Source organism: Paroedura picta, chromosome 6 (assembly GCF_049243985.1).
Source record: "Paroedura picta isolate Pp20150507F chromosome 6, Ppicta_v3.0, whole genome shotgun sequence".
Classification (NCBI taxonomy): domain Eukaryota; kingdom Metazoa; phylum Chordata; class Lepidosauria; order Squamata; family Gekkonidae; genus Paroedura; species Paroedura picta.
The window spans coordinates 67,432,237-67,459,796 of NC_135374.1; the positions used below are offsets into that span (position 1 = coordinate 67,432,237).

The window sequence follows — 27,560 nt, forward strand, 5'->3', positions numbered from 1 at the left end:
TTGGCCTGTGTTTAACATACTTTATTTTAAATTATTTATATCATGCAAAAAGGTAGCTGAGGACTAGACTTCAATGTTATGTAACTGGTTTAGAAGTAAAGTTACAGATAGCCTCAAGGTATAGGGTTTTTTTTAAATGTCCTTCCTCTTAAGGAATCTAGTAGCTGTGGAATCAGTAGCTGTGGACAGTGCGTAAAATAGCCAGTTTATACTTCGAGTGGAGAATGATGAGGAATAGTGAAAGTCTGGCCACTCAAATTGAGCTGAGTCTGCAATGCTTCTACTTAGAACAACAGAAATATCTGGGCAGGAAAGGAAGTGAAAAAGTTTTGCTTATCTCTAATTCTTCTGGTACTAAACTTCTAAAATATGTTTTGAGATAATCTGGCTTCATATATCTCAGAGAAGCATCAATGTTCCAATTTTTAAAAAAATGAAAACGGTAAATGCTGTACATTTTCCATTTCTATTCTCAACAGAGTGAATTCTCAGGCTAATGATCTCTGCCAAATAGTTCTTTTAAAAGACTAGGATTAAACTGTCATTATTTCTTCTTCAAAAATTATTCCAATAGTCAAATTTATTATTTAGAGGAGTTCTTTGAGTGGCTTCTTTGTGTAATTTCATCCTTTTGCTGTGTGGGTTGCATCACTGTGACCCATAGCCATATAGCAGTTACATTTTTTTTTAATGTCATATAAAATAAGAGAGTCTTTTTCCAAGGCCCTTATATGTATTCTTTAGACTTTCCAGTGAGGAATGCTTAGAGACCACAGAAGGTCTTTTTAATGTTTATTTAAATGGGACTTCCATGTCCAGGTTGTGTCAAAGCTCTCATCTTCTAGGAAACCCTAATTGCAGATGCACCAGGATAGGGCAGTTGTTAGCAGTGAGAAGATTCTTGGATCCCGTGCTATACAAGTGCAGCAGTGCTCATGGAAAGGACCTTCTGCTGCAGGCTGCTACAGTTTTCCTAAATCCCACCCTGAAGGTTGGTGGACCTTCAGGAACAGGCTTAGGGGAAATGTGGGATCAACTATTCTCCTTACATACATACACAATGCAGAAAATATTATTAGGATCAAACCAATACTCTTATTACTACTTCACACCTCTTAAGGTGAACACTAATATTGAAAAATAATACATTTTTATCCCTTTCGTTTTCTTTCTATTCCATGCGTATTTGCAGTTGGGTAGTTATTACTGTTGCAAGTCTCTAGCATGGAAGATAAGATTTCTGAAAGAATCTGTACAGTGAAATAGAGAAAGTGTAGTGGATAATAATGAAACTGTTGAACGATGGGTCTTCTGCTAGACTATTGTTCTGCATATAAGGCTGCTGAATGATGTGTGACTAGCAATGTGTTTGGATGAAAACAATTCTTAGTTAAATTAAAAAGTGGCATTCAAGTGGGTAGCAGTGTTGTTCTGAAGTACACAACAAAATTTGTTCTGAAGTACACATCAAAATTTGAGTCCAATAGCACCTTTAAGGCCAACAAAGATTTATTCAAGGTGTGGGCTTTCTAGTACATGCACTCAGACTGTGGCAGTTCAACTACACACTTATCTATGGCATTGGATATTCTGAAAGATAACACTGAGCTTAATTAATGTAGTGCATTTGTGGAGCATATAATGATCATCAGTGGCTAAGTTGATCAGCAATATTAGGTACACCTTCCATATTATGTTTTTGTAAAGCAACGCATTCACTTCAGGGAAGGTTTCTCTTGTAGATCTTTAAGTGACAGCATTGTAGTGTTGCATTTTTCTGAATTTTTCCTATATTTTTGGCTGTTGGGGAAGTGCTTGGAACAATGATGTCAGGGCACAATAGCAGTTTCTATGTCATGTTAAGGGAAGAGAACCAGAAATGGGACTGCTGTTCAGAGTTCATGAGACCATTTTTCAGAGATTTCATGCATTGTTGAGTTCAGGGCCAGATCAGCTTGAAAAAGGTTCAAGTTGCACCTATGGTTACAAGATAAAGAAGCAAGTAATATGGTAGCAGAGCCCAAAATGTGTTTGCACTGGGCACCATATAGACCAGTTAGGTCTGCTGCACATTCTATTCTATTACTGACTTCAAGCTCAGTGGTTTATCATGCCGTATGACACTCCCCTTCTTTTCTTGCTCTGAATTATAGGGAACTAGGGTTGCCATATCTGGCTTTGGAAATACCTTGAGTGGTGCCTGGGGAGGGTGGGGTTTGGGGGAGGAACAGGGTGTAAGGGCATCAATTGGACCCTCCAGAACAGCCATTTTCTCCAGGGGAACCGATCTTGTACATCTGGAAATCAATTGTAATTGTAGGAGATCTCCATGTGCCCCACTTTGAGGTTGGCAACTCAGGGAACTCAACAACTTGCTTAGTGTTTTGTATTACACTAACATTACTGTTGACTCTTTGTGATTGTAGTTCACAGTGCCCCTGAAGCTTGATAAACACGATAGTTTCCTGTAGCAGAACACAATTTCCTGCTGGGAGATGAATTGATCACTCATTCCTCCCACAAAAATCTATTTTGAGGTAATTAAATACATGGTTTTCTACTCTGCATTTCAATTGCAGTTTAATTGTGTTAGTGTGAGAGGTACTTTACTTTTGTAGAAAATTTCATGAAAGCAAGTTAAAACCTGTGATTGCAAAACTGGCGGGAGCGTTCCAAAGAATTTCCTGACATAGCAAACTAACTTGTTTGTAACCCTCAAGGATTTTATTCCTTTGAACTCCAGAGAACTTATATCTGCATGAAGTACAGAGATATGTAGAATAAGTTACTTCGGAACTGTATGTATCAAGGTCCAGATTTTTTTTGTGGTTATTTCACATGTAAATAGGTTTGTAGGGTAAGGTAGCATGTTTTCTCAAAGAAAAGAATCAAACCGGAGCCTGTCAGTTCTGTGGCAGGTTTGGAGACTGAATACCATTTTCCTAATTAATGTTCTGCATGGACATGACACTTCTATAACAAATTTATACTACAAGTCATGGCTTGGTGTGGAGAAGGCTTTAAAAAGACTGCAGTCAATTCAAATCCCTTTCCGATGGAGGATGGGGGAACCTTTTTTGAGGGCCCATAGAATTGGACCCCCTAATCCAATCGTTTTTAAACATGGGGCAGGGTTGGGGAGTTGTACATTTGGTGTCTCTACCTAAAAAACCCTCAGTCCCTCAAGGCCCTATATTCTCCTTTATGCCCTATGGCAGGGTTTCCCAACCAGGGGGTCCAAGGACCCTTGGGGGTTTGTGGAAGCTCCAGATGGGGTCCATGGCTTTTCCCCTCTTGCCTTAATTGATTCAGCCATAAGCTAGGGAACTGGCCACTTCCACTGTTCCCCTTCCGGCATACCTACTCTTGCCTTCAGCCACCTCTTCTCTCCCCCCCCAGTCCTTTTTGAGCCTGCCTGTTAAAAGGGGTAGCAATGTCACTTCAGTGACACGTCACTTCCAGACAATGTGGCGGGCAGGCATGGACAGCTGACATAACTTCTCCTCGAAGCCTTAAAAATTATTTCAGGGGCTCCTCCATGGTCGAAAGGTTGAAAAAGTCTACCCTATCAGGGCCATGGACTATAATTGTCCCCATCATCATTATTAAACATCATAAAGCCCCAGTTGACAACTCACACCTTACCTGATTGGCCCTCCCTGGGGATGTGCCACTAATAGAGATAATGTTAATGGGGCCAATCAGCTCAAATTGCACTCTCCCAACAAGGTCCAATCAGTTCAAACTGTAGATGGGACACAGAAACACCATGAGGACATGTGGAGGGGGGAGACTCTCAGTAGCACCTTCCTAGCAGAAGAAGAGTTAGTTTTTATACCCTACTTTTCCCTGCCCAAAGGAGTCTCAGAGTGGCTTATTTTAGCCTTCCCTTCCTCTCCCCACAACAGGCATCCAGTGAGGTGGGTGAGGCAGAGAGAGCTCTGAGAGAAACTCTTCTGTGAGAACAGTTTCTAACAGGACTGTGACTAGCCCAAGGTCACCCAGCATATGGAAAAGTAGGGAATCAAATCTAGTCTACCGCATTAGAAGCTGCTGCTCTTAACCACTACACCAAGCTGCACAAATTGCCATTGCCTTAAAGAGATGTAGCTAAAGCAAAGGCAGAAGAAGCTGTTGCAGGAGGATGGTATAAGTCTTTTTTGACTTACTCATTGACTGTTATGAGATTCTTTTCCTTTAAATTTGGACCTTTTGGCCAATGGTTTCTCAGAACAATCCAAGGAGGTAGACACTCAGGTATTTCCTACATGGGGAAGTGATTATGATAAGGTTTGCAATTGGAGAAGGGATAAATGCTTTTGTCTTCTGTGTTCTCTCTCTTTCTCTCTCGCTCTCTGTGTAGCGGGGAATGCTACACAGTCCTATCCCCATTCCACGCAGCTCTTTCCTCCAGGGGAACTGATAGCTACAGTCTGGAGAAGACCTTTTATTCTGGGGTTTCTCCAGGTTTCACCTGGAGGCTAGCATCCCTGAACAGTGTCAGGAATGCTAGTCTCCAGCTGGAACCTGGAGATTCCACTTCTGGGCTTTCTCGAAGCCTGACGAATATTTCAGGGGTTTCTGAATGGCTAAAAAGGCAGTAATTGAGACATCTTCTGTAAGTTCTTTGCCAATCAGTGTTTTTATGTTTGATTATAATATACAACTATTTTTGATTTACTTTGATTTTGAACTGAACTGAAGAACATACAGACTGAAAGGTTTTCAGTTCTTCAAGCAAATTTTGCTATCAATTAAATATTTTCATTAATGAAAGAAATGCTGACAAGTTAATGAATTATTTTAAGTTTATTGTTATTACCAATTACCCTCACCCAGGCCCATGAAGGCCCATTCCCCACCCTCCTGGGCCCATTGAGGCCTCTGTCAGCCTTGGCAGCACCTGTCCAGGTTTGGGGGGACCAGAAAACTCCCTGCAGTCTTCTGGGGATCGGGGCCATGTCACTGGTCCAGAAATGCCCCCCTGTGGAGTGCAGGGCAGCCAGGAGAAGCCTTTGCATGCTTCTCCCTGGATCAGGGCTGGGCATGCACTGAATCAAGACCGGGATGCCACATGCGCTAAAGCGGATGCAGGCCCCTGTGCATATATGCTGAATCAGGTCCATGGTAGTGCGCCCTCAGGATTGGCCGGCTTTCCAGAAAGAGCCTCCTGCCTGCCCTATGGAATGAAAGGCACCCATGAGAAATCTCCATCCTCCCTTCCTTCTTCCCCCACCCCGCCCATCTCTTTATCTCCATTAAATCCAGCTCTTGAGATTAGAGTCCACCACTCTTTAAGCACTACACTACACTGAATTTTAAGATTGAGTGAGAGGCGGATATCAAAACCATGATTTATGCTTTTGCCATGTGGCCAACACCCACAAAGGCCATAATCCAGGTATGCATCCTAGTGCCTGGTGTATTCCTGGGTGCACTGGGCTTTGCCTCTAGTTGGCTATAGTGGAGCAAAAAGGTTCAAGTTTCCCAAATAATTACTGAATTCAGATACCATACCAGTATTGAGATTTGCGAATATTAGGAAATATCAAGGGGGGAGGGGGGTTAATACACCGGTGTAGGGTTATTTTGCACACCCCTAAAAGCAGTACAAACTAGAGCAAAGCAGACTTGTTTTCCAGTAACATCAGCAAAGCGTTTAGAGACTTCTGTTTAAATCTGATACCCCACTTCATGTTTTAGAATTCTATGTTTAGTGTTGTTGTTGTTTTAACCACGGGAACTGTTGAGATGCCAGCGTGTCTGCAGACATCAGCAGTTTTAAAGAAAGTAACAGGAACAGAACAGTATGAAAATTGTGCTAGCTAAGGATTAGTAAAGACTGTTGATTCTGTCACAAGGATAATTAATCATAGCTCACTGCTACACATACAATGTTTCTCCTCAATTTGCATAGATTTTAAGATCAGAACTAAAATTAGAAGTGAGCACTGTAAAATAAAAAAACATTATTTTGTAAACTCTACACTTCTTTCACAAAAGAATACACATTTATTACTTATTGCTACATATGAACTTGAATCTTCCCTGAAGATAGCACTTCATAGGGTAGGGTTATTTTGTAAGAAATGTTCATTTTCACACTGCTAGTTACCACTGGGAGATTTTAATAAGCAATATCAAGCTTACAGAAATAGCAGATCAGCCTGCTGGGCCTTGAACACATATATATGCACAAAGCTTGCCAGAATCCAGGACTGGACATATAGCTTAAATTAAATATCTTATATCCTAATTACTTATATCCTAATTAATCAAGCTATTCCAAACACTAGGATGAGCCAGATCATCTCGCATTTGGCGCCTAGCAGTGAGAAACAGCAAATCAGTCTTCCTAGATAAGAGCTGCCAACAAGCAGAAGATAAAAGAATATTCTCTTGGTAGCAACCTGGCAGCTGTCCCCTCTCAAAACTCAAAGCAACTAAAGGTCAAGCACCAGCCTGTAACAAAGATGGCATTACAAAGGCTGTACACAGTCTCATGGAGAAATTTTTGTGGAGTCCTGAGTTTCCTAGGAATATAGTTGGAAAACTACTGGCATAGAAAATTATCTTAGTCGGTGGAATTAAGTCATAGCTTTGATCCATAGATCCTTGAGTTTTGCAGCTAATAGTAAAGGTAAAGATATCCCCTGTGCAAGCACCGGGTCATGTCTGACCCTTGAGATGACGCCCTCTAGTGTTTTCATGGCAGACTCAATACAGGGTGGTTTGCCAGTGCCTTCCCCAGTCATTACCGTTTACCCCCCAGCAAGCTGGGTACTCATTTTACCGACCTTGGAAGGATGGAAGGCTGAGTCAACCTTGAGCCGGCTGCTGGGATTGAACTCCCAGCCTCATGGGCAGAGCTTCAGACTGCATGTCTGCTGCCTTACTATTCTGTACCACAATAGCTAGTAGTTAATCACAGATAAGATCTGTCATAGGTACATTTTCCAATAATCTACCCATCTCTGAGAAATAGGTTACAGTTTCTGTCAAAGCTGACTATGCCAATTCTCTGGTAAGGATTGCATGAATCAACAAAATCTAGCAAAGATCACCATTACAGTACTGGATGGGGACTTTTAAAAAATCTCTGTCCATTCTAAATTTGCGCAAGTGGGTCTAGCCCTCAAATATCGTACGTGCTGGATTAATGCGAATAACCTGTGAGTCTACCAAGTTTGCATGTTTGTTTTAAAACATGCCAGGACATGCAATACTTCTGGTAATATGGTATGCATTCCTAACCCGTCCAGGTAAGTTGTTTTTGTATATGCTTTACCTTCAGTAATGAATTAACAAAGGAGCTATTTTGACTGTCCAGAATACCATTATGGTATCAGATGTAATTATCATTGTAGTTGCATAGGCTAGACTATTCAACGCAGTTACGCCTATGCATATATCTAGAATAGTAGTTGCATCTGAATTCTGCTTCTGCAGCTGGTTGCTGTGATGGCTGATGCAGCCACTTGCAGTACTAAACCTTCTTATAGTGAAATCTCTCAAGTCCTGCATAAGATGTTCATTTATAATGGAAGTGCCATGGAGGATGAATCTTAGCCCTCTTCAGCTTGTAATGGGAAACTGTTAAAAGTTTAAGTTTCTATCAAAAAATTTAAACCAATATTTTCACCATCTCCAGTTTCACTATAAATTTATTTTGCTGCAAGTCTAATAGACATGAAAGCTTATGCAATTGATCTTGCTCTGAGAGGATTTTGCCTCCTAATTCTGCCTCTGCTCATCTTTGCGAGAGCTTCTCTTGTTCTTTTCCAACGTATTATATTTCTTGTCTTGCTGCATTTGTTTCTCTCATTCTTTTTGTTGTAGGATCGGGATACTCGCCTCTAGAAGATGATGAAGATGTGTATGCACACAATAGATATAAAGGTGAATGCTTTGCTCATATGCTAATGAGGATCAACTGTTTCCAGGAGAGCTTTTTTCTTTTCCTGCTTGGAGCATGAAGCCTTAGGGTATGTCTGTACAGGCCACTGTTGCAAGATTTCTTTTATTATCTGCTGCAAATAGCTTATGCCCTTGCATCTAAAACTTTGTTTACGGTTGCCACTCTACTGCTGTTATTGTTTTAAAATAAAGAAACATGAAAACTGGTACCTCACAAAATACAAGTTTAGTGCCTGTCCACATATGCTCCATTCTTCATCCACTGAGACCTTGTTTATTTATTACATTTATATACCGCTCTCCCCTCAGGCTCAGAGCAGTTCACATGAAACGGAGGGAACAAGAACAGAGTCACTCATTAGCTATAATGAATGGATAACAATTATGGTAGCAATAAACAGAGAGGATAAAAATTCTAACAGAATATCAATCTAATAGATGCATGGCTTGTCAGTTCAAGCATGTGGATTCCTGGGTTCATGGGAGGAAGATTCAAGGCCCGGTGGATGTTGTTAATTTCGGTTGTCCTCAGGCTCTGCGGAATTGTTTTATTTCCTTTACACATACACCTACACATACACATAACTCATTAATTAGAACCTGGTGTCACTGGGAACCTGTTTATTAAATCATAATGTGTCAAGAATGAGGGATAGGTTGTGCCGGAAGAACCTTGATTGACCCAAAGTACTTTGAACAAAACTCTAAAACAGGGGTAGTCAAACTGCGAATGCTGGCAGGAGCTCCTGGGAATTGTAGTCCATGGACATCTGGAGGGCCGCAGTTTGACTACCCCTGCTCTAAAATCTTGTGGTGCCATTTACAGTATCTCTGAGCATATCATGCTTCCAATATCTCTCTAGACTTGTATCTGTGTGCCACTGAGTGTATCTCTGGGCTTGTCTTTGCAATCAGTTGCATGAATCTGCTCCTACCTCTTTGCCAGTTTACTGCCCGTATTCTGAAAATGTCCCCAAACTGCCTGTCAGGTGTTCCATAAGAGCAGCAAAGTCAGGCTGGTTGTGGACCCAAGGCAGAAAGAGGTAAAGACAGAAACCAATAAAAGGAAGGCTTAATGGTCATGATATGTTTTAGAATGGGTGACGGGACAAAGGGAATTCACAAAAGATTTATACCAACCCAATCATAAACATCCTGCAACAAGTTAAAAACAATTCCCAGTTAAAACACAATTAAAAGTCAATGCACAGTTAAAATACAGTAATATTTGCAAAAACCTATTTGTTTTCTACTCAATGCCCTCTGAAATTGAACCATCTTAGAGGTCTTCCTGAATGCAGCAAGTGAAGATGCTGATTAGCAAGCCTTTCATAAAATAAAATAAAAACTTGGCAGCCTTATAATTCTTCTTTTCCATCTGTCTGGTACTCTTTTTGGTGCTCTAGCACTTGTAACTATAGAATTTATGTAGACACTTTAGTCAGTGTATTCCAGGGAGTCATGAATACTCCTTATGGCAACATAATAGTGTGCTAAATAAAAGCAGTATTTAGAACAGGAGGAATAAAGCAGTAGTTCACATTTATGGACTCTACACTTTTATGGGCAAATTCTTTGCTTCTAATAGGTGCCTGGCAGGCAGAAATCAACTGGTGAAGATTTCCTGGCATGAAGATGCAGTTGTAAGACTCTTAAAGGGAAATAGCCTCTGCCAGTACAATAGTAACAAACATATGAGATTTTTAGAGCTCAGCTAACTCCTGATAAAGAAAATTGATGTGACTAGTAACATTTCTTGAAATTGTCTATAATGATACTGGTTTGAATAGAGTTTAACATCACTTGAGGCATTCACTCTTTAGCACATTCTTAAATAAACATCCAGTGTGATAAAGAGTTCTGGAGAATTACATGTCATTTGGTTAGTCCTAATAACATTCTGTTATTGATTTTGAATTTTGCTTTACAAAAGCCTCTCTCCTTCCCATTCCATGTTTCCAGCTGATATGGGGAATGTGTGATTTCTCTTCTGGGCCAGTTGCAAAGTGGGTTACTTATTCAGAGTTCCTACTACCAGGAGTTTGGCCCATGAATGGACCCACAGACCCTTGTGTCATTTGCGATGCACATGGACTTTTTGGAGCTGGGTGCAAAGCTTACAAAATATCAGTCAGTCAGTCAGTAACCTTTTATTGGCATAAAGCTTACAAAATATGAGAAGTGACAATTGGAGGAGACTTTCCTTTGATCTTCTCCACTGAAGCATTTGTACTACATTTTTTTAAAAGAACCACTACTGTTTTTAAAAGTCTGATGGGCATGTTAATTGCCTCAGAATGATGAGAGCCATTGAGTAACAAGGGAGAGAGAACTCACAAGTGAAAATGGGGAAGCCGGTCTACTCAGGTCTTCAAAATGTTGTAGCATACAAAAGGTTTATATCCAGAATGTGGAACGGTATAGCATAGCCTGATCTCATTGGATCTCAAAATTTAAATAGGGCTGGTACTTGTATGGAAGACCCCACAGGAGGACACCTCTGCTTCTCTCTTGCCTTGAAAACCCTATGGGACAGCCATAAGCCAACTGAGGTAGCAGCACTTTATGTACAAACACAGAGGTTTAGATGGAGGAAGAATATCCAGCTTATTTACCCTCCACCATTATTCCCTGTCACTACTAATTCTACATCTGTTATGCTGAAATATGAATGTGGTGTGGGAGATTTTTGTCCTGACTTGGAGAACCTGCTCAACAGGGTGGGCCTTGGTTAGTACTTGGATGGGAGATCACCAAGGAATACCAAGGTCACTACATAGAGGCAGGCAATGGCAAACCACCTCTGAATGTCTCTTGCTTTGGAAATCCAACAGGGTCAACATAAGCCATTTGCAACTTGGTAGGAAAAACGGGGTGGGGGAGACTTTCCATAATTTTGATAGATGTACCCACAGTTACTTGTCAAGATGTTGCTATACAGCAGTGGTCCCCAATCCCTGGTCCGGGGACCGGTAACGGTCCGTGGATCAGTCGGTACCAGGCCGCGGCTCCTCCTCGTCCTCCTCCTTGGCTGCTGCCTTGGGGGCTGCCCTGCCACTTTCCCGCCAGCTCTGTTTAAGCTGTTTAGTCATTGTTCTCTGAACAACCATCTCATCCCTGCTTAAGAGTGTTTTGCCCTAGAGATGTACCACCCTACTGCCCTAGTAGTGTATGTGTGTTCCTGGATCCTCTACACTCCCCCACTTCCCAGTGGGTTTACTCTTTTGTCTTCCAAAACACTAGGTGTTTTTGCTCTTTGTTGCTTTTGTGGTCCAGGATCTGTAATTATCACTCTTTCCTAAAAATCTCACCCCTTCTTCCTTGTTTACTTCGTTCTGTGTGTTTCTGTATGTATATGCATTTTGTTTATTTTCTTTTTAAAATAAAATCCCTTCCGGTTGAATGTCTGCCTGATTTATTTGAGAGTGCTCTTAATAAAGGAAATCATGGTATAGGTGGAGAATCCCAGTTATCCACTTCTTGCTCTGTCTCCTTTGCTAATCCCCCGACTTCTTAGGAGACCGTCTGTTTGGGTAATACTTGGAACATAGGGTTGGACTCATCAACTCATGAGTAAAGAACTGGTGATGGCATGAATCTTCATTGCCTCCACTTCCTGCTACAACCCCCTATAAAGCTGATATTGAAGATTGGTGGCAGAGTAATAGGAACACTATGAAACACAATCAGGAAGTCTGCAGCTTGAAAGAGTAATTGCCCATGTATTTTCACACTAGTAGAATGGCCTTCCACTTGCACAAGAGCATTTTGAAATCCAAACCATGATTTGAATTTAAAACAAACAAGCAAAAATCTTTAAAAGGCTTAAAAGGATTGCAGAATTAAGTTTAATACAGGATGAACCCTGCTGCTTTATGATATTTTCATCCTCTCTTGGGTAATAATAAAACTAATAATCCTATCAGTCCACATGGTGGCAGCTATAATCCACAAGGAAGAAGTTAAAAGGGAAGTCTTCACTCAAATGTAATTGGTACCAAGGCCACTGAATTTCATGGATGGAGTTTTAGGTCAATTTTTTAAAACAGAAAATATAATTTATATATTTGTACCACTCCTTCTGTCCTCAAAGACAAAGAGACATTTATTTGCGATCATTTAGACCAGTGTAACCATCGGCATATATGTACCACAAAGAAAGGGTGTCCTTTTGTGTTTCAGCCTTGAGAAGTCTCACAAATAGTCTAATCTCACACCTCTCTGTATAATTACATATTTTCTTCTCAGGAGACTCCAGTCCCACTCTGCTGTTATAAGCAACTACTGGCATGTATTTTTAATTGTTTTCTACTTGTGTGCATCTGTGTCTACTGCTTTCACCAGATACGCCGTGGTGCTCTCCTATCAAAGTGAAATATGGCTATGCAAACTGCAGAAGTCCTTACGGAGCGTATTACAAAAATGTCCTGGGAACAAAATGTGATATTCGTTGTCAGAAAGGTTATGAACTGCATGGTCCCCAGCAGCTTATTTGTCAGTCAAATAAACGCTGGTCTGGTAAAGTTTTGTGCAAACGTAAGTAGCTTATACTTGTACTGAAAACCTATTTTCAGCCCTATTCTTTGCCCAGTTATTTTTTCAGCAATATTTCCATCTAATATAAAGGAAATGTGACATCGATGCTCAGCTTCTTTATCTAATATATTACATAAATAAACAGTCATTCTCTTTAAGATGTATGCACTGAAATACTATACGTAATGTCACTTCCACATGGAAGTCCTTGAGGACAGCACCCTGCCCTAAAACATGTTCCTCCATGCTGTATCACTTTAATTTTCAAGGATATTCCAGATTACAGCTTGCTCCATGCTGAGGCAAGCGTAAACAAGGTACATCTCGACTGGGAGCCTGCTAACTTGCCTGTTCAAGGTGACTTAAGCCAGTCATCTGCTTATAAGACAAAGGAAAGTAGAGAAAATCTTCTAGCAAAACCTAGCCCTAGTTTGTTGTGGTCATGATCTGATACTGAGAGCATTACACATTCAGTAGTCATTTACATTCTACCTTGTAGAAAGCTTAACTTAATCAGTTTGGCTGGATGCCTTTCTTTTGTGACCTTACACTGCTCAAACTGAGGACTTTTCTAAACTCAAACTGGCTAGCCCAAGTCTGAATCATACCATATATTTATGAAATGTGGCAGAAGAACTATCATCTTTTGGATTTGTATAATGCTTCATCTGTTACCCAATTAATACATTAATATGCATTTGCAATTCTGCCTTTCATGAGTTGGCTTGAAATTGAGTGATGGAGGACCATGCTGGCTGGGCAGAAATCGCCTCTGACTGAGCTAATTCTCAAAACAAATTCCTCATATGCCGCAATGTATGCAAAGATGCTTTTTGATCTTCCTGGTAATTTGTTGTTGGATTTCTCATCCTCTAGAAAAACGTTGCCCTGTTCTTTCAATGCCATCTAATGGAGGATTCAAGTGTTCTGATGGTGCATATTTTAACTCCCGATGTGACTATTATTGTTCACCGGGATATCAGCTAAAAGGAGAGCGAATTGTACAGTGTATGGATAACAAATTATGGAGTGGAAAACCTGCTTCTTGTGTTGGTAAGTATTGTGAGATCACTGCTTGGTCTGTATTCTTAGTGTTGAGTAAGGCCCAAATAAAGCAATTTTCAGATATAAAATCCAAACACTGCATTATTTAACCAATGCACCATAACTTTTGGAGGGTAAGGGAGAGGTGAATCATACATGCTGAAGGTGTCCATAAATTGCCATCTGAACAGTACAAAGAGTGAGTGTGCTGGTGCTATACCTGTATGTCTGTCATGAGAGAGCAGTGTCATCTATCATGAGAAACCAAACCATGATTGTGGCACATATCTAGTAGGACAATTGCTGTAGCACTGAGTAAAGTCGGATGGAACTCCTTGAGGGGAAGCAGAAGCATGTGCTTGCTGTCCTCTGTCCTCGGAAAATACAATATAGCTTCGACACCACCTGACAACGATCCAGGACACTGTAGTCTTACTCAGAGTAGTAAAAGGATCCATATTGCATACTTAATGAGCTGATTTGCATAACCGTGCCTTCTACCTTGTATACTAATTAACCAATTTGCATAACAACGCCACCCTTTCATCACTGGAAGTGGCATCATCATGCCCCACTCCATGCCCTCTGCCCCGGAAGTGCTGCCATTATGCCACACACCCCTGACATTACCAGAACTGATATAATCATGTCCCCCAGGCCTCTGCCCCGGAAGTGCCACCATTATGCCACATACAGCCCCCTCCCTGGAAGTGACAGTGTCATGCCCCACCCTCTGCTCCTTGCCCAGGAAGCAATTCCCTCAGACCATGCCCCCAACAGAAACACAGCCATCTTTTTACCCCCCCCCCTCGTGATGTCGTTGGAAGTGACGTTCATAGACCAACCCTCCTGTGTCAGGTACCACTATTTGTCCCCTCTAGCAACACGACCAGTCAACACTGATCAATAGCAAAGGATTTGGGACCGCCCCCAATGAAGTGATTTTAGGAAAGAAGCCATTTGTGCTAGCAGACACATGCCACGGCTCTTGCTGAAAACATGGGGACTCCTAGCAGGCCCCTGATCCTTACCACCCCACCACCAGTGTTGAGGGCTAATGCAAAAAGGCATTATATAAACGAAAATGAGGATGAAGAACTTGTTTCTGCAAAGCTCCACTTTCCATCAGCAATTGTTCACTGCAAGATTCAGAACTCCATGGATTTTGGCAAAGCAGCTGCAGGCATGTTGTCTGGAAGTGAGGAAATGTTGCTGGAAGATTACCCAGATTCACAGCCATTGATTTTTACCAGAGGACTCCCCAGCACAGGTAATTTGGAAAATGGTCATTTAAGGTGGAAACAGGAGGGAGAAACCCACAGGGGTGGTATAGAACTTTTAAATAAAATGTTCTATTTATTTTCTAGGCCTCAGCCATCACACAAGTTAGGAACCTTAAGGTTGAGTTGCAAAAATAATTTATTTTTTTACAAATATTTATTTCATAAAATGCACTCATTCAGCATATTAAAAACATATTATAATTTAAAAACAACACATTCTAAGTGCACATGAAATAGACCAACAGAATGGACCAAATGTTTTTCTACCTCAAGGGGTCTTCCTCAGTGGTCAAATTATTGTGAGGAATGCACTTATGTATAAAATCAAAATCAAAAGTCTTGCTGGGTAGCAAAGAAAAATCTATTAGGTGCTGCTCCAATTAGTCTTTCCAAGGTATCTTATGTATTTTATTTTAATTCACTTTAAATGCCTTGACAGAATGTTTAATACTAATAGAATATGATTCTACAGGTCTATCGAATTGGCAGAGCCATTTCTCTGCACATATAGGCATTTGTCACCCTTTCCCATGTAAGAATGCACATATTGATAGCATATATATTAGTACTACCGTAAGTGTTAGCAAACATTTGCATTCATGGGCCATCCAGTATTTGTCCTTCCAATTTGTGCCTTTATAATTCTCATTAACATGTCTGTAAAACTGTATCGGTGTCATTCTAGATAGCTTTGCTGAAATGGGCTCTTACTATCTTGTCTTTTAAAATGCTTTATGCATTTGTTGCTAAAAGTAAATGCATGACTTTTGGTACTGCTGTTAAGAAATCCCTGTTTAGACTAATCTATTTTGTCATATTTTTGACTCTTCCAACTCCTCGCTATGTTATTACAGATTAGTGTGGAGAGAGAGTGTGTGTGTGTGTGTATCTAGCAATAGTCTCCAAGCAATTAAAATTGCTTGAAGCAGTCTGGTTCTGCAAGAAGAGTTCACTGATCCATGGATTCATAGTGAGACAGTTCCTATAGTAACACAAGGTTATTGACTTAATGTGGCAGAACTGCTCAGTAATATATAGAAACCATGCTTCTTTGCTGCTTGATAATGTTATCTCATTCCCAGTCACCCTGTATCACTGAATGCTGGAAAGATTTCAAATTATGATCTTTGTTTAAGTACTCATTCAAACTTCTGTGCACACAGCTGTCTTACTTCTAGTGGTATTGCAGGTTGTCCAGTTAATTTTGCACAAGCGAAAGCTATCATTTTGCACGTCATTGCTCAGCCTGCTTTCAGGAGACACTGGCTACATAACATTTTATGCATACTGTTACATACCTTTTGTTTGGTTATATCCTTTTTGTACAATGATGTTATATGATTGTGACGGCCAATGGCCAATACAATAAAATGTTAACTAATTAACATACACTGGCTCATACCATGCTTCATATATTAAATCTTTAGTATGTACTCAGCTGAAAATAAAATGTGTAGCTTTAACAAACTTTTAAGAAGACAACCATATGCATGTACTGGTATTAAGAAATGTGTCTTTGGACCATATAGTGAAAATATGCCCTTAGTTAATAAAGAACAGTCAGTAACCTTCTAGCCATAAGGATGGGACTTTTGCATTCAAAACAGCTTTCAGGCTACCTGTCTATGCACACTTATTAGGGAGTAAGTGCCATTAAATAAAGTGGAGCTTCTGTATAACTAGAACCAACTGGTTGGATTATAACAGAGATTGGGGAAGAAAGAAGAAAGGAAGCAGGACATAACTCAAATGGAGTGGGAACATTTTATTGTTGTCCAAAGTTGTCATTCTTTAGGTCAGATTCAGGTGAGTAGCCATGTTGGTCTCAAGCAGCAGAACAAAGTGTGAGTCCAGTGGCATCTTTAAGACCAACATAGAGAGCCAGCTTGCTGTGGTTGTTAAGAGTGGTTAATCTGGTGAGCTGAGTTTGATTTGCTGCTAATCATATCCCTGATAGTGCTGTTCTCAGAGAGCAGTCCTGTCAGAGTTCTCTCAGCCCCACCTATCTCACGGGTTGTCTCTTGTGGGGAGAGGAAGGGAAGGCGATTGTAGGCTGCTTTGTGATTCCTTCGGGCACTGAAAAGTGGGGTATAAAAACCAACTCTTCTTGTGAAGTCTGAAGAAGTAGTCAAAATAAGGAAAATGTGCTCAAGCCTCTGTAGGGTAAAATGTGTTGTAAAACTGAACATTAATATTTATTAAAATTAAAAACCCAAGGCTTAAAATATGGCCTCGTTAAAATCCAAGTGTGCATTCAAACTAGTGCCACCACCAACCAGACGCGTTTCGGCATCGCTGCCTTTATCAGTGGTCGGGCGTAAATAAAGAAAGCAGCATGCATGAAATACAGGAACAGATATGTCAAATATACAGTTGGCTCCTTTACATGCAGTGATATAATGTTAAATATGTAGGACACCGTCCTTAATCAGTTCTATGGACCAGAAGGCCAGATAAAATTCTTTGAGGCCTCTTATATTTCCAGTGAGTGTCCCATAGGAGCCAGTCTTTTCCAAAATATGCTGGAAAATTGACTTGAGTCAGGATATTTTTTCCTTTTTCTTGTGAACTAATAACAAAGGAATCCAAACAGTATTGTTCTTTCATTTGTTTATAGATATGGAGCCTCCCAGAATCCAGTGCCCAAGTATAAAAGAGAAAATAGCAGAGCCTAATAAATTGACAGCCCGAGTATTCTGGGACACCCCAGAGGGACGGGACACTGCTGATGGCATCTTGACAGAGTGAGTGAACAGTAGACAGAAGATAGACCAACAGACATAGAGAATTTTATTGTACTGATCAAAGGGTTTCACAATGGGATAATAAAAATACGAATCACATAAAATTCCATAAACAATGTAAAAGACAGCAACCAGTCTTCAACTGTCTAGGGGTAGCATTGTTTAAAGTAAACATTTTGGCTATGATCTTCCTGGCAGCAAGTGCACTTTTAAAATTTTATTCATAATTAGATTTATGGGACCATCCCTCTCAACCCAGCTTTAAAGCCACTCTATTAGAGACATGGGTCAAAGTCAGATAATTTAAAAATCAACTTATCATGCTCTGAGGGTACATCCAGTATTAACCTTAAAATAAACTTATTCCTTGGTTCATCTTGGAGTGGACATGTTAGGGCATAATGGGTAAGGTCCTCAACTTCCAGGTTCCCACAGATAGATGTCAGGATCTTGAAATATGCAAGAATCAACCGAAACCTGGAGTTGTAGGCACAGCTTGAAACCTTATATTGATAAAAGCCACCCTTAATGGACTGGTGGTAATATTAGCCAGTTATGTGCTCTGATGTGATCTTAAAAAAAATTAAACCAAGGAGTCGTCTTCGATTGTGAAATTATAAAGCTATCAATCACAGCATCCATATGATAAATCCGGCCCCGGAGATCATGTCCAATACTCCCATTTCTCCACAAGTCAGTTGGTACGGAATAACGTGGCTGGATTACACCGATTTCTTCAGCTCTGTATCCCTCTAAATCCATCAGTAGAGACAAGCTCCACTGGCTAAAGGAGTGAACAATACTTACTAATGCCATCATTTAAGGCAGTCTTTTAAAATCTTTTGCTCATAGAGGTGCTGCTGAAATATTTTTTCATGTATCGAGGTACCAGGAAGTCAGTTGGCCACACATCCCTGCAATAGTCCCCCACAAGTGAGAGGAACCTTGAGTGGCAAATGTTGAAATGGTCAAGGCCCCTCTCCTTCCCACCCCTTCCAGGCCTGTCACTAACCACTTTGGGAAAAGGCAGGTCAACTTGCTCAAATAAGGGTAGATTTAAAAAAATAAATAAAAACTGTTTATTTCCTTTTCTCTTGGAGCCAGAAAGAGCAGGCACAAGATGGAAAGACTCTCCCCAGCTGCCATTTTGAAAAATCCCATGCCACAGTTCCATTGAGGGGCCTTCATGATACCTCGGTACCATGGTTGGGAAACTCTGTTCTAAGTGATACCAAGTTAACTCCTGTAGTATATATACATGGAGTTGATAAAGCGCTAGTTTCATACTTGCTGTAGGTTGTGAGTTAAAAACCCCAATTACTGTTTAAAAAACCCAGAAACAGTTAGAATGCACAATATAATAACAAATCCACCAATGGTGGCCTAATCCCACCCTCGATTACCACCCTCTGTGACGTCCCGGTCAGCCAGCCCATGTCTGGGGTCAGTGACTGATGTCCATAGAATAGCTACCCCCTGAAGGGTGGGGGAACAAGAGGGGAGGGCTCGAGGATCTTCTGGCCCTAGGTTCAACCCAAATCCTGGTTGGAAGAGCTCTGTTTGACAAGCCCTCCATCTTACAACTGTTGCCATTCTCGGCCTCTACTTCGTGACCCTGATTGATGGTCTCCCATTCAAATACTGACCAGGGTTGACCCTCCATGGCATCTGAGATCTGTTGAGATCAGGCTATCCTGGGCTATCCAGATAAGAGCATTATAATGTAGTCCTCTTTAATATTGGGAAAGGATTAATCATGCAACCTTGTTCAGATCCTATGTGAACATTAACAGTATCATGTGCTGTCTGTTGTAACCATTTCTACCTGAAATCTCTCTTAGAAGTCTGTCATATTGTATTTTATTTTTAGTGTTATTTTGAAAGGACTGCCACCGGGTTCACATTTTTCAGAAGGAGATCATAAAATCCAATACACTGTGTTTGACAGAGCTGAGAACAAGGGAACTTGCAAATTTTTGGTCAAAGTCAGAGGTAAGAACAACATTCAGTCTCTAGAAAAAAACACTTTGTATGGTGCAGTCAGGATCCATACCTGATGCAACGGGGCCGCTGCTTCCATGCTTCCACTCCTCTCAGAAGAGCATAAACATTTCCCAGACATGATTAGGCATTGTGTTTATATTACACCTTTCCTCCAGGCTGCATACAAAGCATTCCTGGGAGATTTCCCAGGGAGGCACTGACCAGAACAAGAAGGATGCTGCAACAGCTTTAGGATGCTTTGGGCTGATCCTGCGTTGAGCAGGGGGTTGGACTAGATGGCCTGTATGGCCCCTTCCAACTCTATGATTCTATGATTCTATGATTCTATGATCATATGCCTGATCTGATAGGAGTTTGTAGCATTGTAGGTAATATGGAAGCAGGACCTCAGGTGATATATATATTTTAGTTAAGGATTATTTGTGCAATTGATTCCTGCAGTGAAACATTCTTTGTCAAAGAAGAAATGGTCATCTTTGCAGGTCCTGCTTTGGTTACCCCCATCATCTTGAGGTTATTTTATTATTTTATTGTAAACCACTCTGAGCCTGCTTGCAGAAAGGAACAGTATATAAATTTAATAAATAAAAATAAATAAATAGATAGGATTTTCTCAGTCATGCTCAAAACTTTGGAACTCCCTTCCCAGGGAGATTCGTCTGTCTCCCTCTGTTGATGTCTTCAGCCACTGGGTAAAAAAAAGTTGTTCCATTCGGCATTCTCACAGTAACAGTTACTGGCCCCCCTCCCTTGTTCTGGTGTTGTTTATGTGTTTTTGTTGAATTATTTTCTAATGTTTAATGTTTGTCATTGTTCAGTGTTTAAATGGTTTTAGGTTTGCCCCCTTGGGGGCTCTGATGGATGGAAAGGTGCCATAAAAACGTGTTAAATAAATGTTAAGAGTGACAATACCATTGCCAAGCCTTCCTTTTCATTGGAATTCGCAAACTGTGTCCCACAATCTCTTGATACAAAGGGCTAGGAAGAGTGCTGATAAACAATTCTGCTTTCTGACCTTAATGCCTTTGTCAAAAGTATATTCGTGATAAAATTGTCTGCAAAGAAAGAGTGGAAAGCTCATGCGTTTGCTATTTGTGGAAGCACTGTTAAAGCATGACATTTGCTTTCAAGAAAAGGTAAATGTACCAGTCACCAGTTGATTCACAAATAGAGCCTGAGTAACCACTTGCACCAAATCCTCTGTGTTTGCTTTAGCTGTGCCAGTGCAAATCTTGCTTTATGTCACACCCTTTTAAGTAAATTCTGTGGCTTGGCAAACAGAATAGAACAATTCACCTCAGTATCACTTGTTCTGCAGAGCTGCCAACCTCCAGGTGGTGGCTGGAGATCTCCTGGAATTAAAACTGACCTCCAGGTGACAGAGATGAGTCGCCCTGGAGAAAATGGTTGCTTTGGAGGGTGGAGTCTATGGTATTACGTCCCCACTTTTGCCTCTCCCCAAACTCCACCCTCCTCAGGCTCCACTTCTAAATTCTTCAGGTATTTCCCAACCTGGAGCTGGCAACCCTGTCTGCAAACCCCTTGTTTTGGAAAACACGATGGTAGGCTGTGTGGGCCATCTCAAGCTCCTGTGCTGATTCACGGGGTAACTTTGTGCAGAGTTCTCACCTCACTGGAGCACCAGGGAATAATAGCTGTGCTGAAATCGGCAGTGCTGGGATGAGGACCACGGCACTTGGTCTGCACAGTAGCTCCTTAATACACCTTGGGATCAGGGCTGTTAGCCACACATGAATTTTCCTCTTGTTGGAGTCTGTGAGTGTACGTGAATTACCTATCTGCTTGCTGATTAATATAGATGTTTAAAAGATGTATTTTATAAATTGATCCCCCCGTATTTGTACATTCTACGAAGAGTGCTAATAAACAATTGTCAAAAGAACGCTTGAAGAGGCAATGAATGATTGACTGTTCCAGTTGTTTTGTATTTCAAGTCAGGCGCTGTGGGAAGCTGAATGCTCCAGAAAATGGCTACATAAAATGCTCAGGTGATGGGGATAATTATGGTGCTACATGCGAATTTTCCTGCATTGCTGGCTACGACTTGCAGGGAAGCCCAGCAAGAGTTTGCCAGTTCAATTTAGGCTGGTCAGGAACAGAGCCATCCTGTACACGTACGTGAGTAATGGATAATTCCAGTGCGAGGACATCCTCCTGTGGGACTGGGTTGGGTACACTGTATGATGAAGCTCTTTCTATATCACTAAATGTTAAGTTTGAGCCACACTTTTCAACACTTCCAGGTGTTCCAATATTTTTGGCTAGCAGAGTTATAAGAGTAGGATGAGATAGGGAAATTCTTTGCTAATTAGAACGATTGGTTTTTATACCCCACTTTTCACTGCCCAAAGGAGTCTCAAAATGGCTTACAATCGATGCTTTCCCTTCCTTTCCTCACAGCAGACACCCTGTGAAGTACGTGAGAGAGAGAGCTCTGACAGAACTACTTTGTGAGAACAGCTCTATCAGGGCTCTAATGAGCCCAAGGTCACCCAGCTGGCTGCATGTGGAAGAGCGGGTAATCAAATCCAGCTCACTATATTAGAAGCCACTGCTCTTAACTGCTACACCAAGCTGTATACTGATGTATACAAGATGACAGTAAGCACAATTCAACCAGACTTGTGGTTGACCTTAAAACTACTGTATCTCATCATAAAACTAATGCTAAGATGTTTCTTACCACCTTTCTAGGGATTTGGTCACCCTGACCCAGAAAAGCTCATGGCAAGTTGTACAAATTTTATGTCCTTTCCAGTTTCTCACTCCTGTTACAAGTTCCTCTGGGGGTGGGGGGAGAATCCTCCCTCACCTTCAAAAAAGGAGTTAAAACAGACCATTGTAGGCCAAGGTGAGATGTAAGATGAGCAAAAAGAAATTGCTTAACACATGCAAGCTGCTGCACATTTTGCTGAAGGGTCATCTGCGCCATGAATGGATTTCTTGCTCTGGCTTGTGAGCGTTTTTTTGTTTTGTTTTTTGCATGCCTCTCCTGTTCCCCTGCTATTGATCTGTTTTTCTTTCTTGATAGGAATTGATTCCCACCTACATTTTCCACTCATAAGTATGTGAGCATTTTACAGATTAAATGCCAGTTAGTACCTGGAAGATGCAGTAATTGGTTAGAGACCCAGTGGAAGGACTTCAGGATGAGCCTCTTTTAGCATGCCAGTCACGAGATAAAGGAAACCTCCCTACATACATACATAGAGTTCTTATACATGGAACTTCTGAATTAGTAATATTGATTGAAAGACTGTGAGTGCTCCATGGCAGAGCAAATGCTTTGCATTAAGAAGATTCCAATTCAGCCCTAAGCATTGCCAGTTGAAAAATATCAAGTGTGAGGGGAAATTCACTTGAGACATTGGAGAACTGACTCGGTCTAGGAAGTGATGAACAACTTTAGGGAATGATGAACCAATATGTCACTGGGATAGATTCAAGTGGGAAGCCATATTGGTCTGAAACAACAGAACAAATTTAGAGTCCAGTGGCTCCTTTAACACAAACAAGGTTTTATTTCAAGGTATGAGCTTTCATGTGCATGCACACTTCTTCAGATATATGCACATGGAATGACAGCAATCAGTTCAGTTCATACCTTGAATACAGCTTTGTTAGTCTTAAAGGTGTCATTGGACTCTAAATTTGTTCAATATGCCCCTGTAATGTCTTGGGACACTGCATGGTTTTGTGTTGCTTATAAAAGCTTGGATGCATTGATGCATCCTTTCATTGAAATCTGGACTCTTTGTAGTTGGCCTGACACCACAGTTTTTGAGAAAAATCTTCTGGTCTCTTTTCCTCCAGAAATGTCCAAAATCAGACCACCGCATTTATTGCAGGTTCCTTCTCTGAGCTTCATGCGCCCTGCTTTAAGGAGACACAATTATGACAATTCAAGAATAGACTGGAATCATGCATGTTCCACATTGCAGAGGCTGCCTGAAATGGCATTTGCTTGGCAGCTATTCTATAAAACAAGTTATCTAAGCGTAGTGGCCCATCATGCAGATGTGTCAATGTTGCACATTGATAGTGGCATGAAGTATATGTTGAGATGTGATTCTTATGGCGGCCGTTGCTCACAAACATTCCCTGCATGGAGGATACGGTTTCAGGTGGCCTTTACTACACGTAGGTAGGCCATAGATTGCAGTTTGGGGTTTAAGGTGATCACAGATTACTGCAAGTTTAGAAACAAATCTTAACATATCATTGTTTTCTTATTTATTACAGCTATGAATATTAATATTGGTGTGAGGACTGCAGCAGCCCTCCTGGACCAGTTCTATGAGAAACGAAGGCTGCTCATTATATCCACACCGACTGCAGCTAATTTTTTCTATAGGCTGCAATTGGGAATGTTGCAGGTAAGGCACAATCCCTTGAATAATTATAAACAGAAATTAGTCCAGCTGCAAAATAGGTATAGATGACCAGCACCCCAAATGTTACCTCTCCATGACTGTGTCTACAGTCGTGAAAAATGCCACAGTGGCTTGCAGAATAACAAATCCTTTATACAAAAATTGGGCTCTTAAGGAGCATATCCAAATGCAACTTATGTTTGCCATGCAAGTTGAGAATCCTATGAAACCCCAGTTTCTCCCCCACCCCTTGGAAGGCAATTCACAATAATCCAATGTGGAAGCTCAGGATTCGAGTTGGCATCCCCTCCTCAAGTCATGTTGCCATAGATATGTATCAACTCCCCCTACTGTCTGCCTCTCCTGTCACCCTCCTCCCTCTTCTATCCTTTTTTTAAAAATTGTTGAACATGATTGCATTACAACGCAAATTTGCAAGGATAATAGTGCCCACTTTCTGGGAACACTCGTTAACCTTAAATCAAAAACAACTCTACACACACACCCTGCCTCCTCCATCTCCCCCTCCAGCATCTAAACACACTTTACTTTCATGATTTAAGATGCAACAGGGCACTTGTAACATTTGTGCAGATACAGCTGTAGAATGGCAGTCGACATGCTGTGTCTTTATGCATGCATGGCAATCAGTTGCACATCAGCACAACACATACAAACCCCTGCTTGGGTGATTCAAGTGCCGTGGGAGTCGAGGGCTGAGCAATGTGATTTTTTAATTGCATTAGGTCAAGAGTGCATTATTGTGCATGCTCAGATTAAAAAGAAGGGGAGGCATTACAGGAGGCCAGTCTTTAGGCTGCTGCATTGTCTCCCAGGATTAGGTTCAGGGTTTTGGTATTAACCTTTAAGATCATTCACAATCTCGGCCCAGCATATCTGAGGCATCATCTAGCTTATTCCCCCCCCCCCCCCCGAAGAGCACTCTGCCAATTTCAACAGGCTAGTGATCCCTGGCCCAAGAGAGGCATGTTTGGCCTCAACAAGGGCCAGGTGTTTTTCTGACCTGGCCCCTACCTGGTGGAAATAGCTCTTAGAAGAGTGGAAGGCCCTGTTGGAACTGAGCCAGTTCCACAGGGCCTGCAAGGTGGAACTCTTCTGCCAGGTGTTTGATTGGGGCCAATGAGGAGGTATACCAGGCCCCCATACAAATGCAAGAAGCAATCAATGAACAGCACCAAATAGGTACTAGATTATTTACTAGTTTATGATTTTACACTTTATTGTTATATCTTTTGTATAGCTTTAAATGTTGTGAACTGCCCTGGGCTGCCCATGCCAGGAAGGGTGGTTATAAATAATAAATCCCCATCTTCCTTAGTGGTCTCCCATCCAAATACTAACCAGGGATGACTTGCTTAGCTTCTGAGATGTGATGAGATCTAGGTCAGGGCACTCTTTTATGATCCCTCCTTTTAAAAGTTAGAAACTTTGAGAAAACTTGTGGGCACTTAAGTTTAATGTTTAATCTTAGGGGACTATATAAAAACTCCCAATATAATTGATTTTCTTGATGGCTATCTTCAATTCTTGTCTTGGCCATTTTAGCCAGCACAGTGTGGCTTAGATCTCCGACATGTTACATTGATTGAGTTGGTTGGGGTCTTCCCAGCACAGTTGGGAAGAATAGGATTGAAACTGATGCCTCCTGCCCTGGCTTTGCAACTCAGGTAAATAAAATTCTGCTTGGTGATAATTCTCAGGGTTTGGGGGCGGGGGCAGTTCCATGTTTGTCCTTAGTTGTGATTGAATTTTTAGGGCAGAAATATGTTTAGTTGAACATGATTGAACAAGATGACGGAAATTCATTTCATCATACAGCATGCCCAAAGTGATAATCTGCAAAAGTTTGAGAGTTGAGCAAACAGGGATGATGGAAGGTGAACTGTACATAAAAGGTGAACTACACAAAATGGTTTAATGTAATGGCCTAGTGTTATGATCCCCTGTACAGGGGCAGAGGTTGGAAATTGTCATGTTTTGCCAATGGGCCTTTTTCAACTTCATTTGAAAATGAACAACCCACAGGAACTTATTTTACTAATCTGTTTAATTTAATATTGACAAAGAAAGCCATAACCCTATGACTAGAATTATGTATTCTAGCCTTCATTCCAGATCTTAAAAAGCAAATATTGTTCCTTCCTTGACACTAATAAATGTGAGGGATGTAATGGAAGTGGGCATGGGGAACCATACATGTACTGTGTCAGTCACTTAAGCTGTTACAGATATGACACTTTTCTTCCCTCAGGTTGTTGCTTCGAATTCCCCACTATAGCTTCAATATGGTGGTGGTTGATAAGCATGGCGTGGACAAAGAGCGATATCCTTTCCCAGCTACTCCTGCTGAGCTCTTTACAGTCATTGATAGTTTCCCATTGAGAAAAGATGAGATGAAATTGCAAGTGGAAGCTGGCCAGTCCTGCCCCTGATTTTGGATTACTGGTGTCACAGTGCCAGTACCCTTTGCTGCCTACATTTCTTTCAGGTGCTACTGAAAGCATGGAATTGTGGAAGTCACAGATGTACAGATCTTTCTGACGTATGTATGGTGTTTAACCTTGTGTTGTGGAGCTTCTTTCAGCTTAACATATGAATGCCTCTGCATTCCTTTTCCTCCTTGGAAAGTCTTGTAAAAGTATTGAAGTGTCTTTATTAGGTCTCCATAAATAATGCTTCTTGTGTAAATGTTTTCTTTTCTTTTGACAGATCTTTTATTAATAAAATATTGTTTTGCATAAAGTGATAGTTTTGTCTTTAAGCAACTGGTGTAGGATAACTGGTTCTTCAAGGTAGAGTTCCAAAGGGTCAACCATGTGAATCTGCTGTAGCAAAAATAAACAGGAGTCATGACATCTTAAAGACGGCTTTAAAAAATAATTCCAGCATACGCTGTTGTGAAGGAGAGCCTACTTCAGATGCTATCAGTAAACTATTAGACTTAATGTGAAAATTTCTTTTCATCAATGGATTGGAAATTATCCTTCTGTGGAGGGAACCTCCTCCTCTCTCCATCGGCAGAACATGTACAGATTTCTTGCAAAGGCTTCCACTATGCTTAGTTCACATCTTGACAAGTTTCAAAGGAAGACACAGCTACCTTTTGTGTAGCCTTATTGCAGTACAGTTAACTTTACTGTAGAGACCTCTAACTGCACATACCACAAGCCTGAAGAACAGAACAGCCCCTACAGTCTCCACGTCAAGTGGGGTAGTTCCTCTCCAATAATTCCACCAACTAGGGCAGTGTCTGCACTTACTTTGTTTATTCCATTGTCAACCCTGTTGAATTCAGATCGCTTTGAACTCGGGTCTTCCTCTTCCCCCTCCCCCTCCCCATTGAAACAGGAAAGTCTTTTGCACGTGGTTAGGGTAGTTCAGAAGGGGTGGGGGGGAGCCAAACCTCTTGCTTTTCTTGGAGGGTGGGGGGAAAGGAGCCAAGCAGGGAGCCTCTTTCTTTTCTTGGAGGGGAGGAGGAGAAGATCAAAAGAGGCAGAGAAGGGAGAAAAAATCCAGGACCGACAGAAGTTGAGAGAAATTAGGGGCTTCTCCTTTAAGGCAAATTCGTCACATGACCACCTGTGGCCAATCACGGGTCCTCTACCACAATGTGATTT

The 27,560-nt window shown here is 41.2% G+C and overlaps 2 protein-coding genes across 5 annotated transcripts in view; one reads left to right on the forward strand and one right to left on the reverse strand.

Annotated features, from left to right (window-relative positions):
• The window catches only part of SRPX (sushi repeat containing protein X-linked), a 38,549-nt gene extending 11,864 nt beyond the window's left edge, over positions 1 to 26,685 (forward strand). The window contains exons 2-10 of one of the 3 annotated variants that reach the window (XM_077342922.1): positions 7,840 to 7,899; positions 12,262 to 12,453; positions 13,330 to 13,506; positions 17,398 to 17,524; positions 19,395 to 19,516; positions 21,484 to 21,663; positions 23,792 to 23,925; positions 25,489 to 25,610; positions 26,195 to 26,685. In XM_077342922.1, coding sequence (XP_077199037.1) covers positions 7,840 to 7,899; positions 12,262 to 12,453; positions 13,330 to 13,506; positions 17,398 to 17,524; positions 19,395 to 19,516; positions 21,484 to 21,663; positions 23,792 to 23,925; positions 25,489 to 25,610; positions 26,195 to 26,375 — 1,295 coding nt within the window. In that variant the 3' untranslated portion in view covers positions 26,376 to 26,685. The remainder of the gene's footprint in view (positions 1 to 7,839; positions 7,900 to 12,261; positions 12,454 to 13,329; positions 13,507 to 17,397; positions 17,525 to 19,394; positions 19,517 to 21,483; positions 21,664 to 23,791; positions 23,926 to 25,488; positions 25,611 to 26,194) is intronic. The other 2 variants (XM_077342924.1, XM_077342923.1) reach the window with 2 other exon arrangements.
• SYTL5 (synaptotagmin like 5) overlaps positions 25,973 to 27,560 on the reverse strand; it is a 107,923-nt gene continuing 106,335 nt past the window's right edge. The window contains exon 19 of one of the 2 annotated variants that reach the window (XM_077342919.1): positions 25,973 to 26,765. In XM_077342919.1, the coding sequence (XP_077199034.1) occupies positions 26,752 to 26,765 (14 nt within the window). In that variant the 3' untranslated portion in view covers positions 25,973 to 26,751. Of the gene's footprint in view, positions 26,769 to 27,560 lie in introns of both variants that reach the window. The other variant, XM_077342918.1, reaches the window with a different exon arrangement.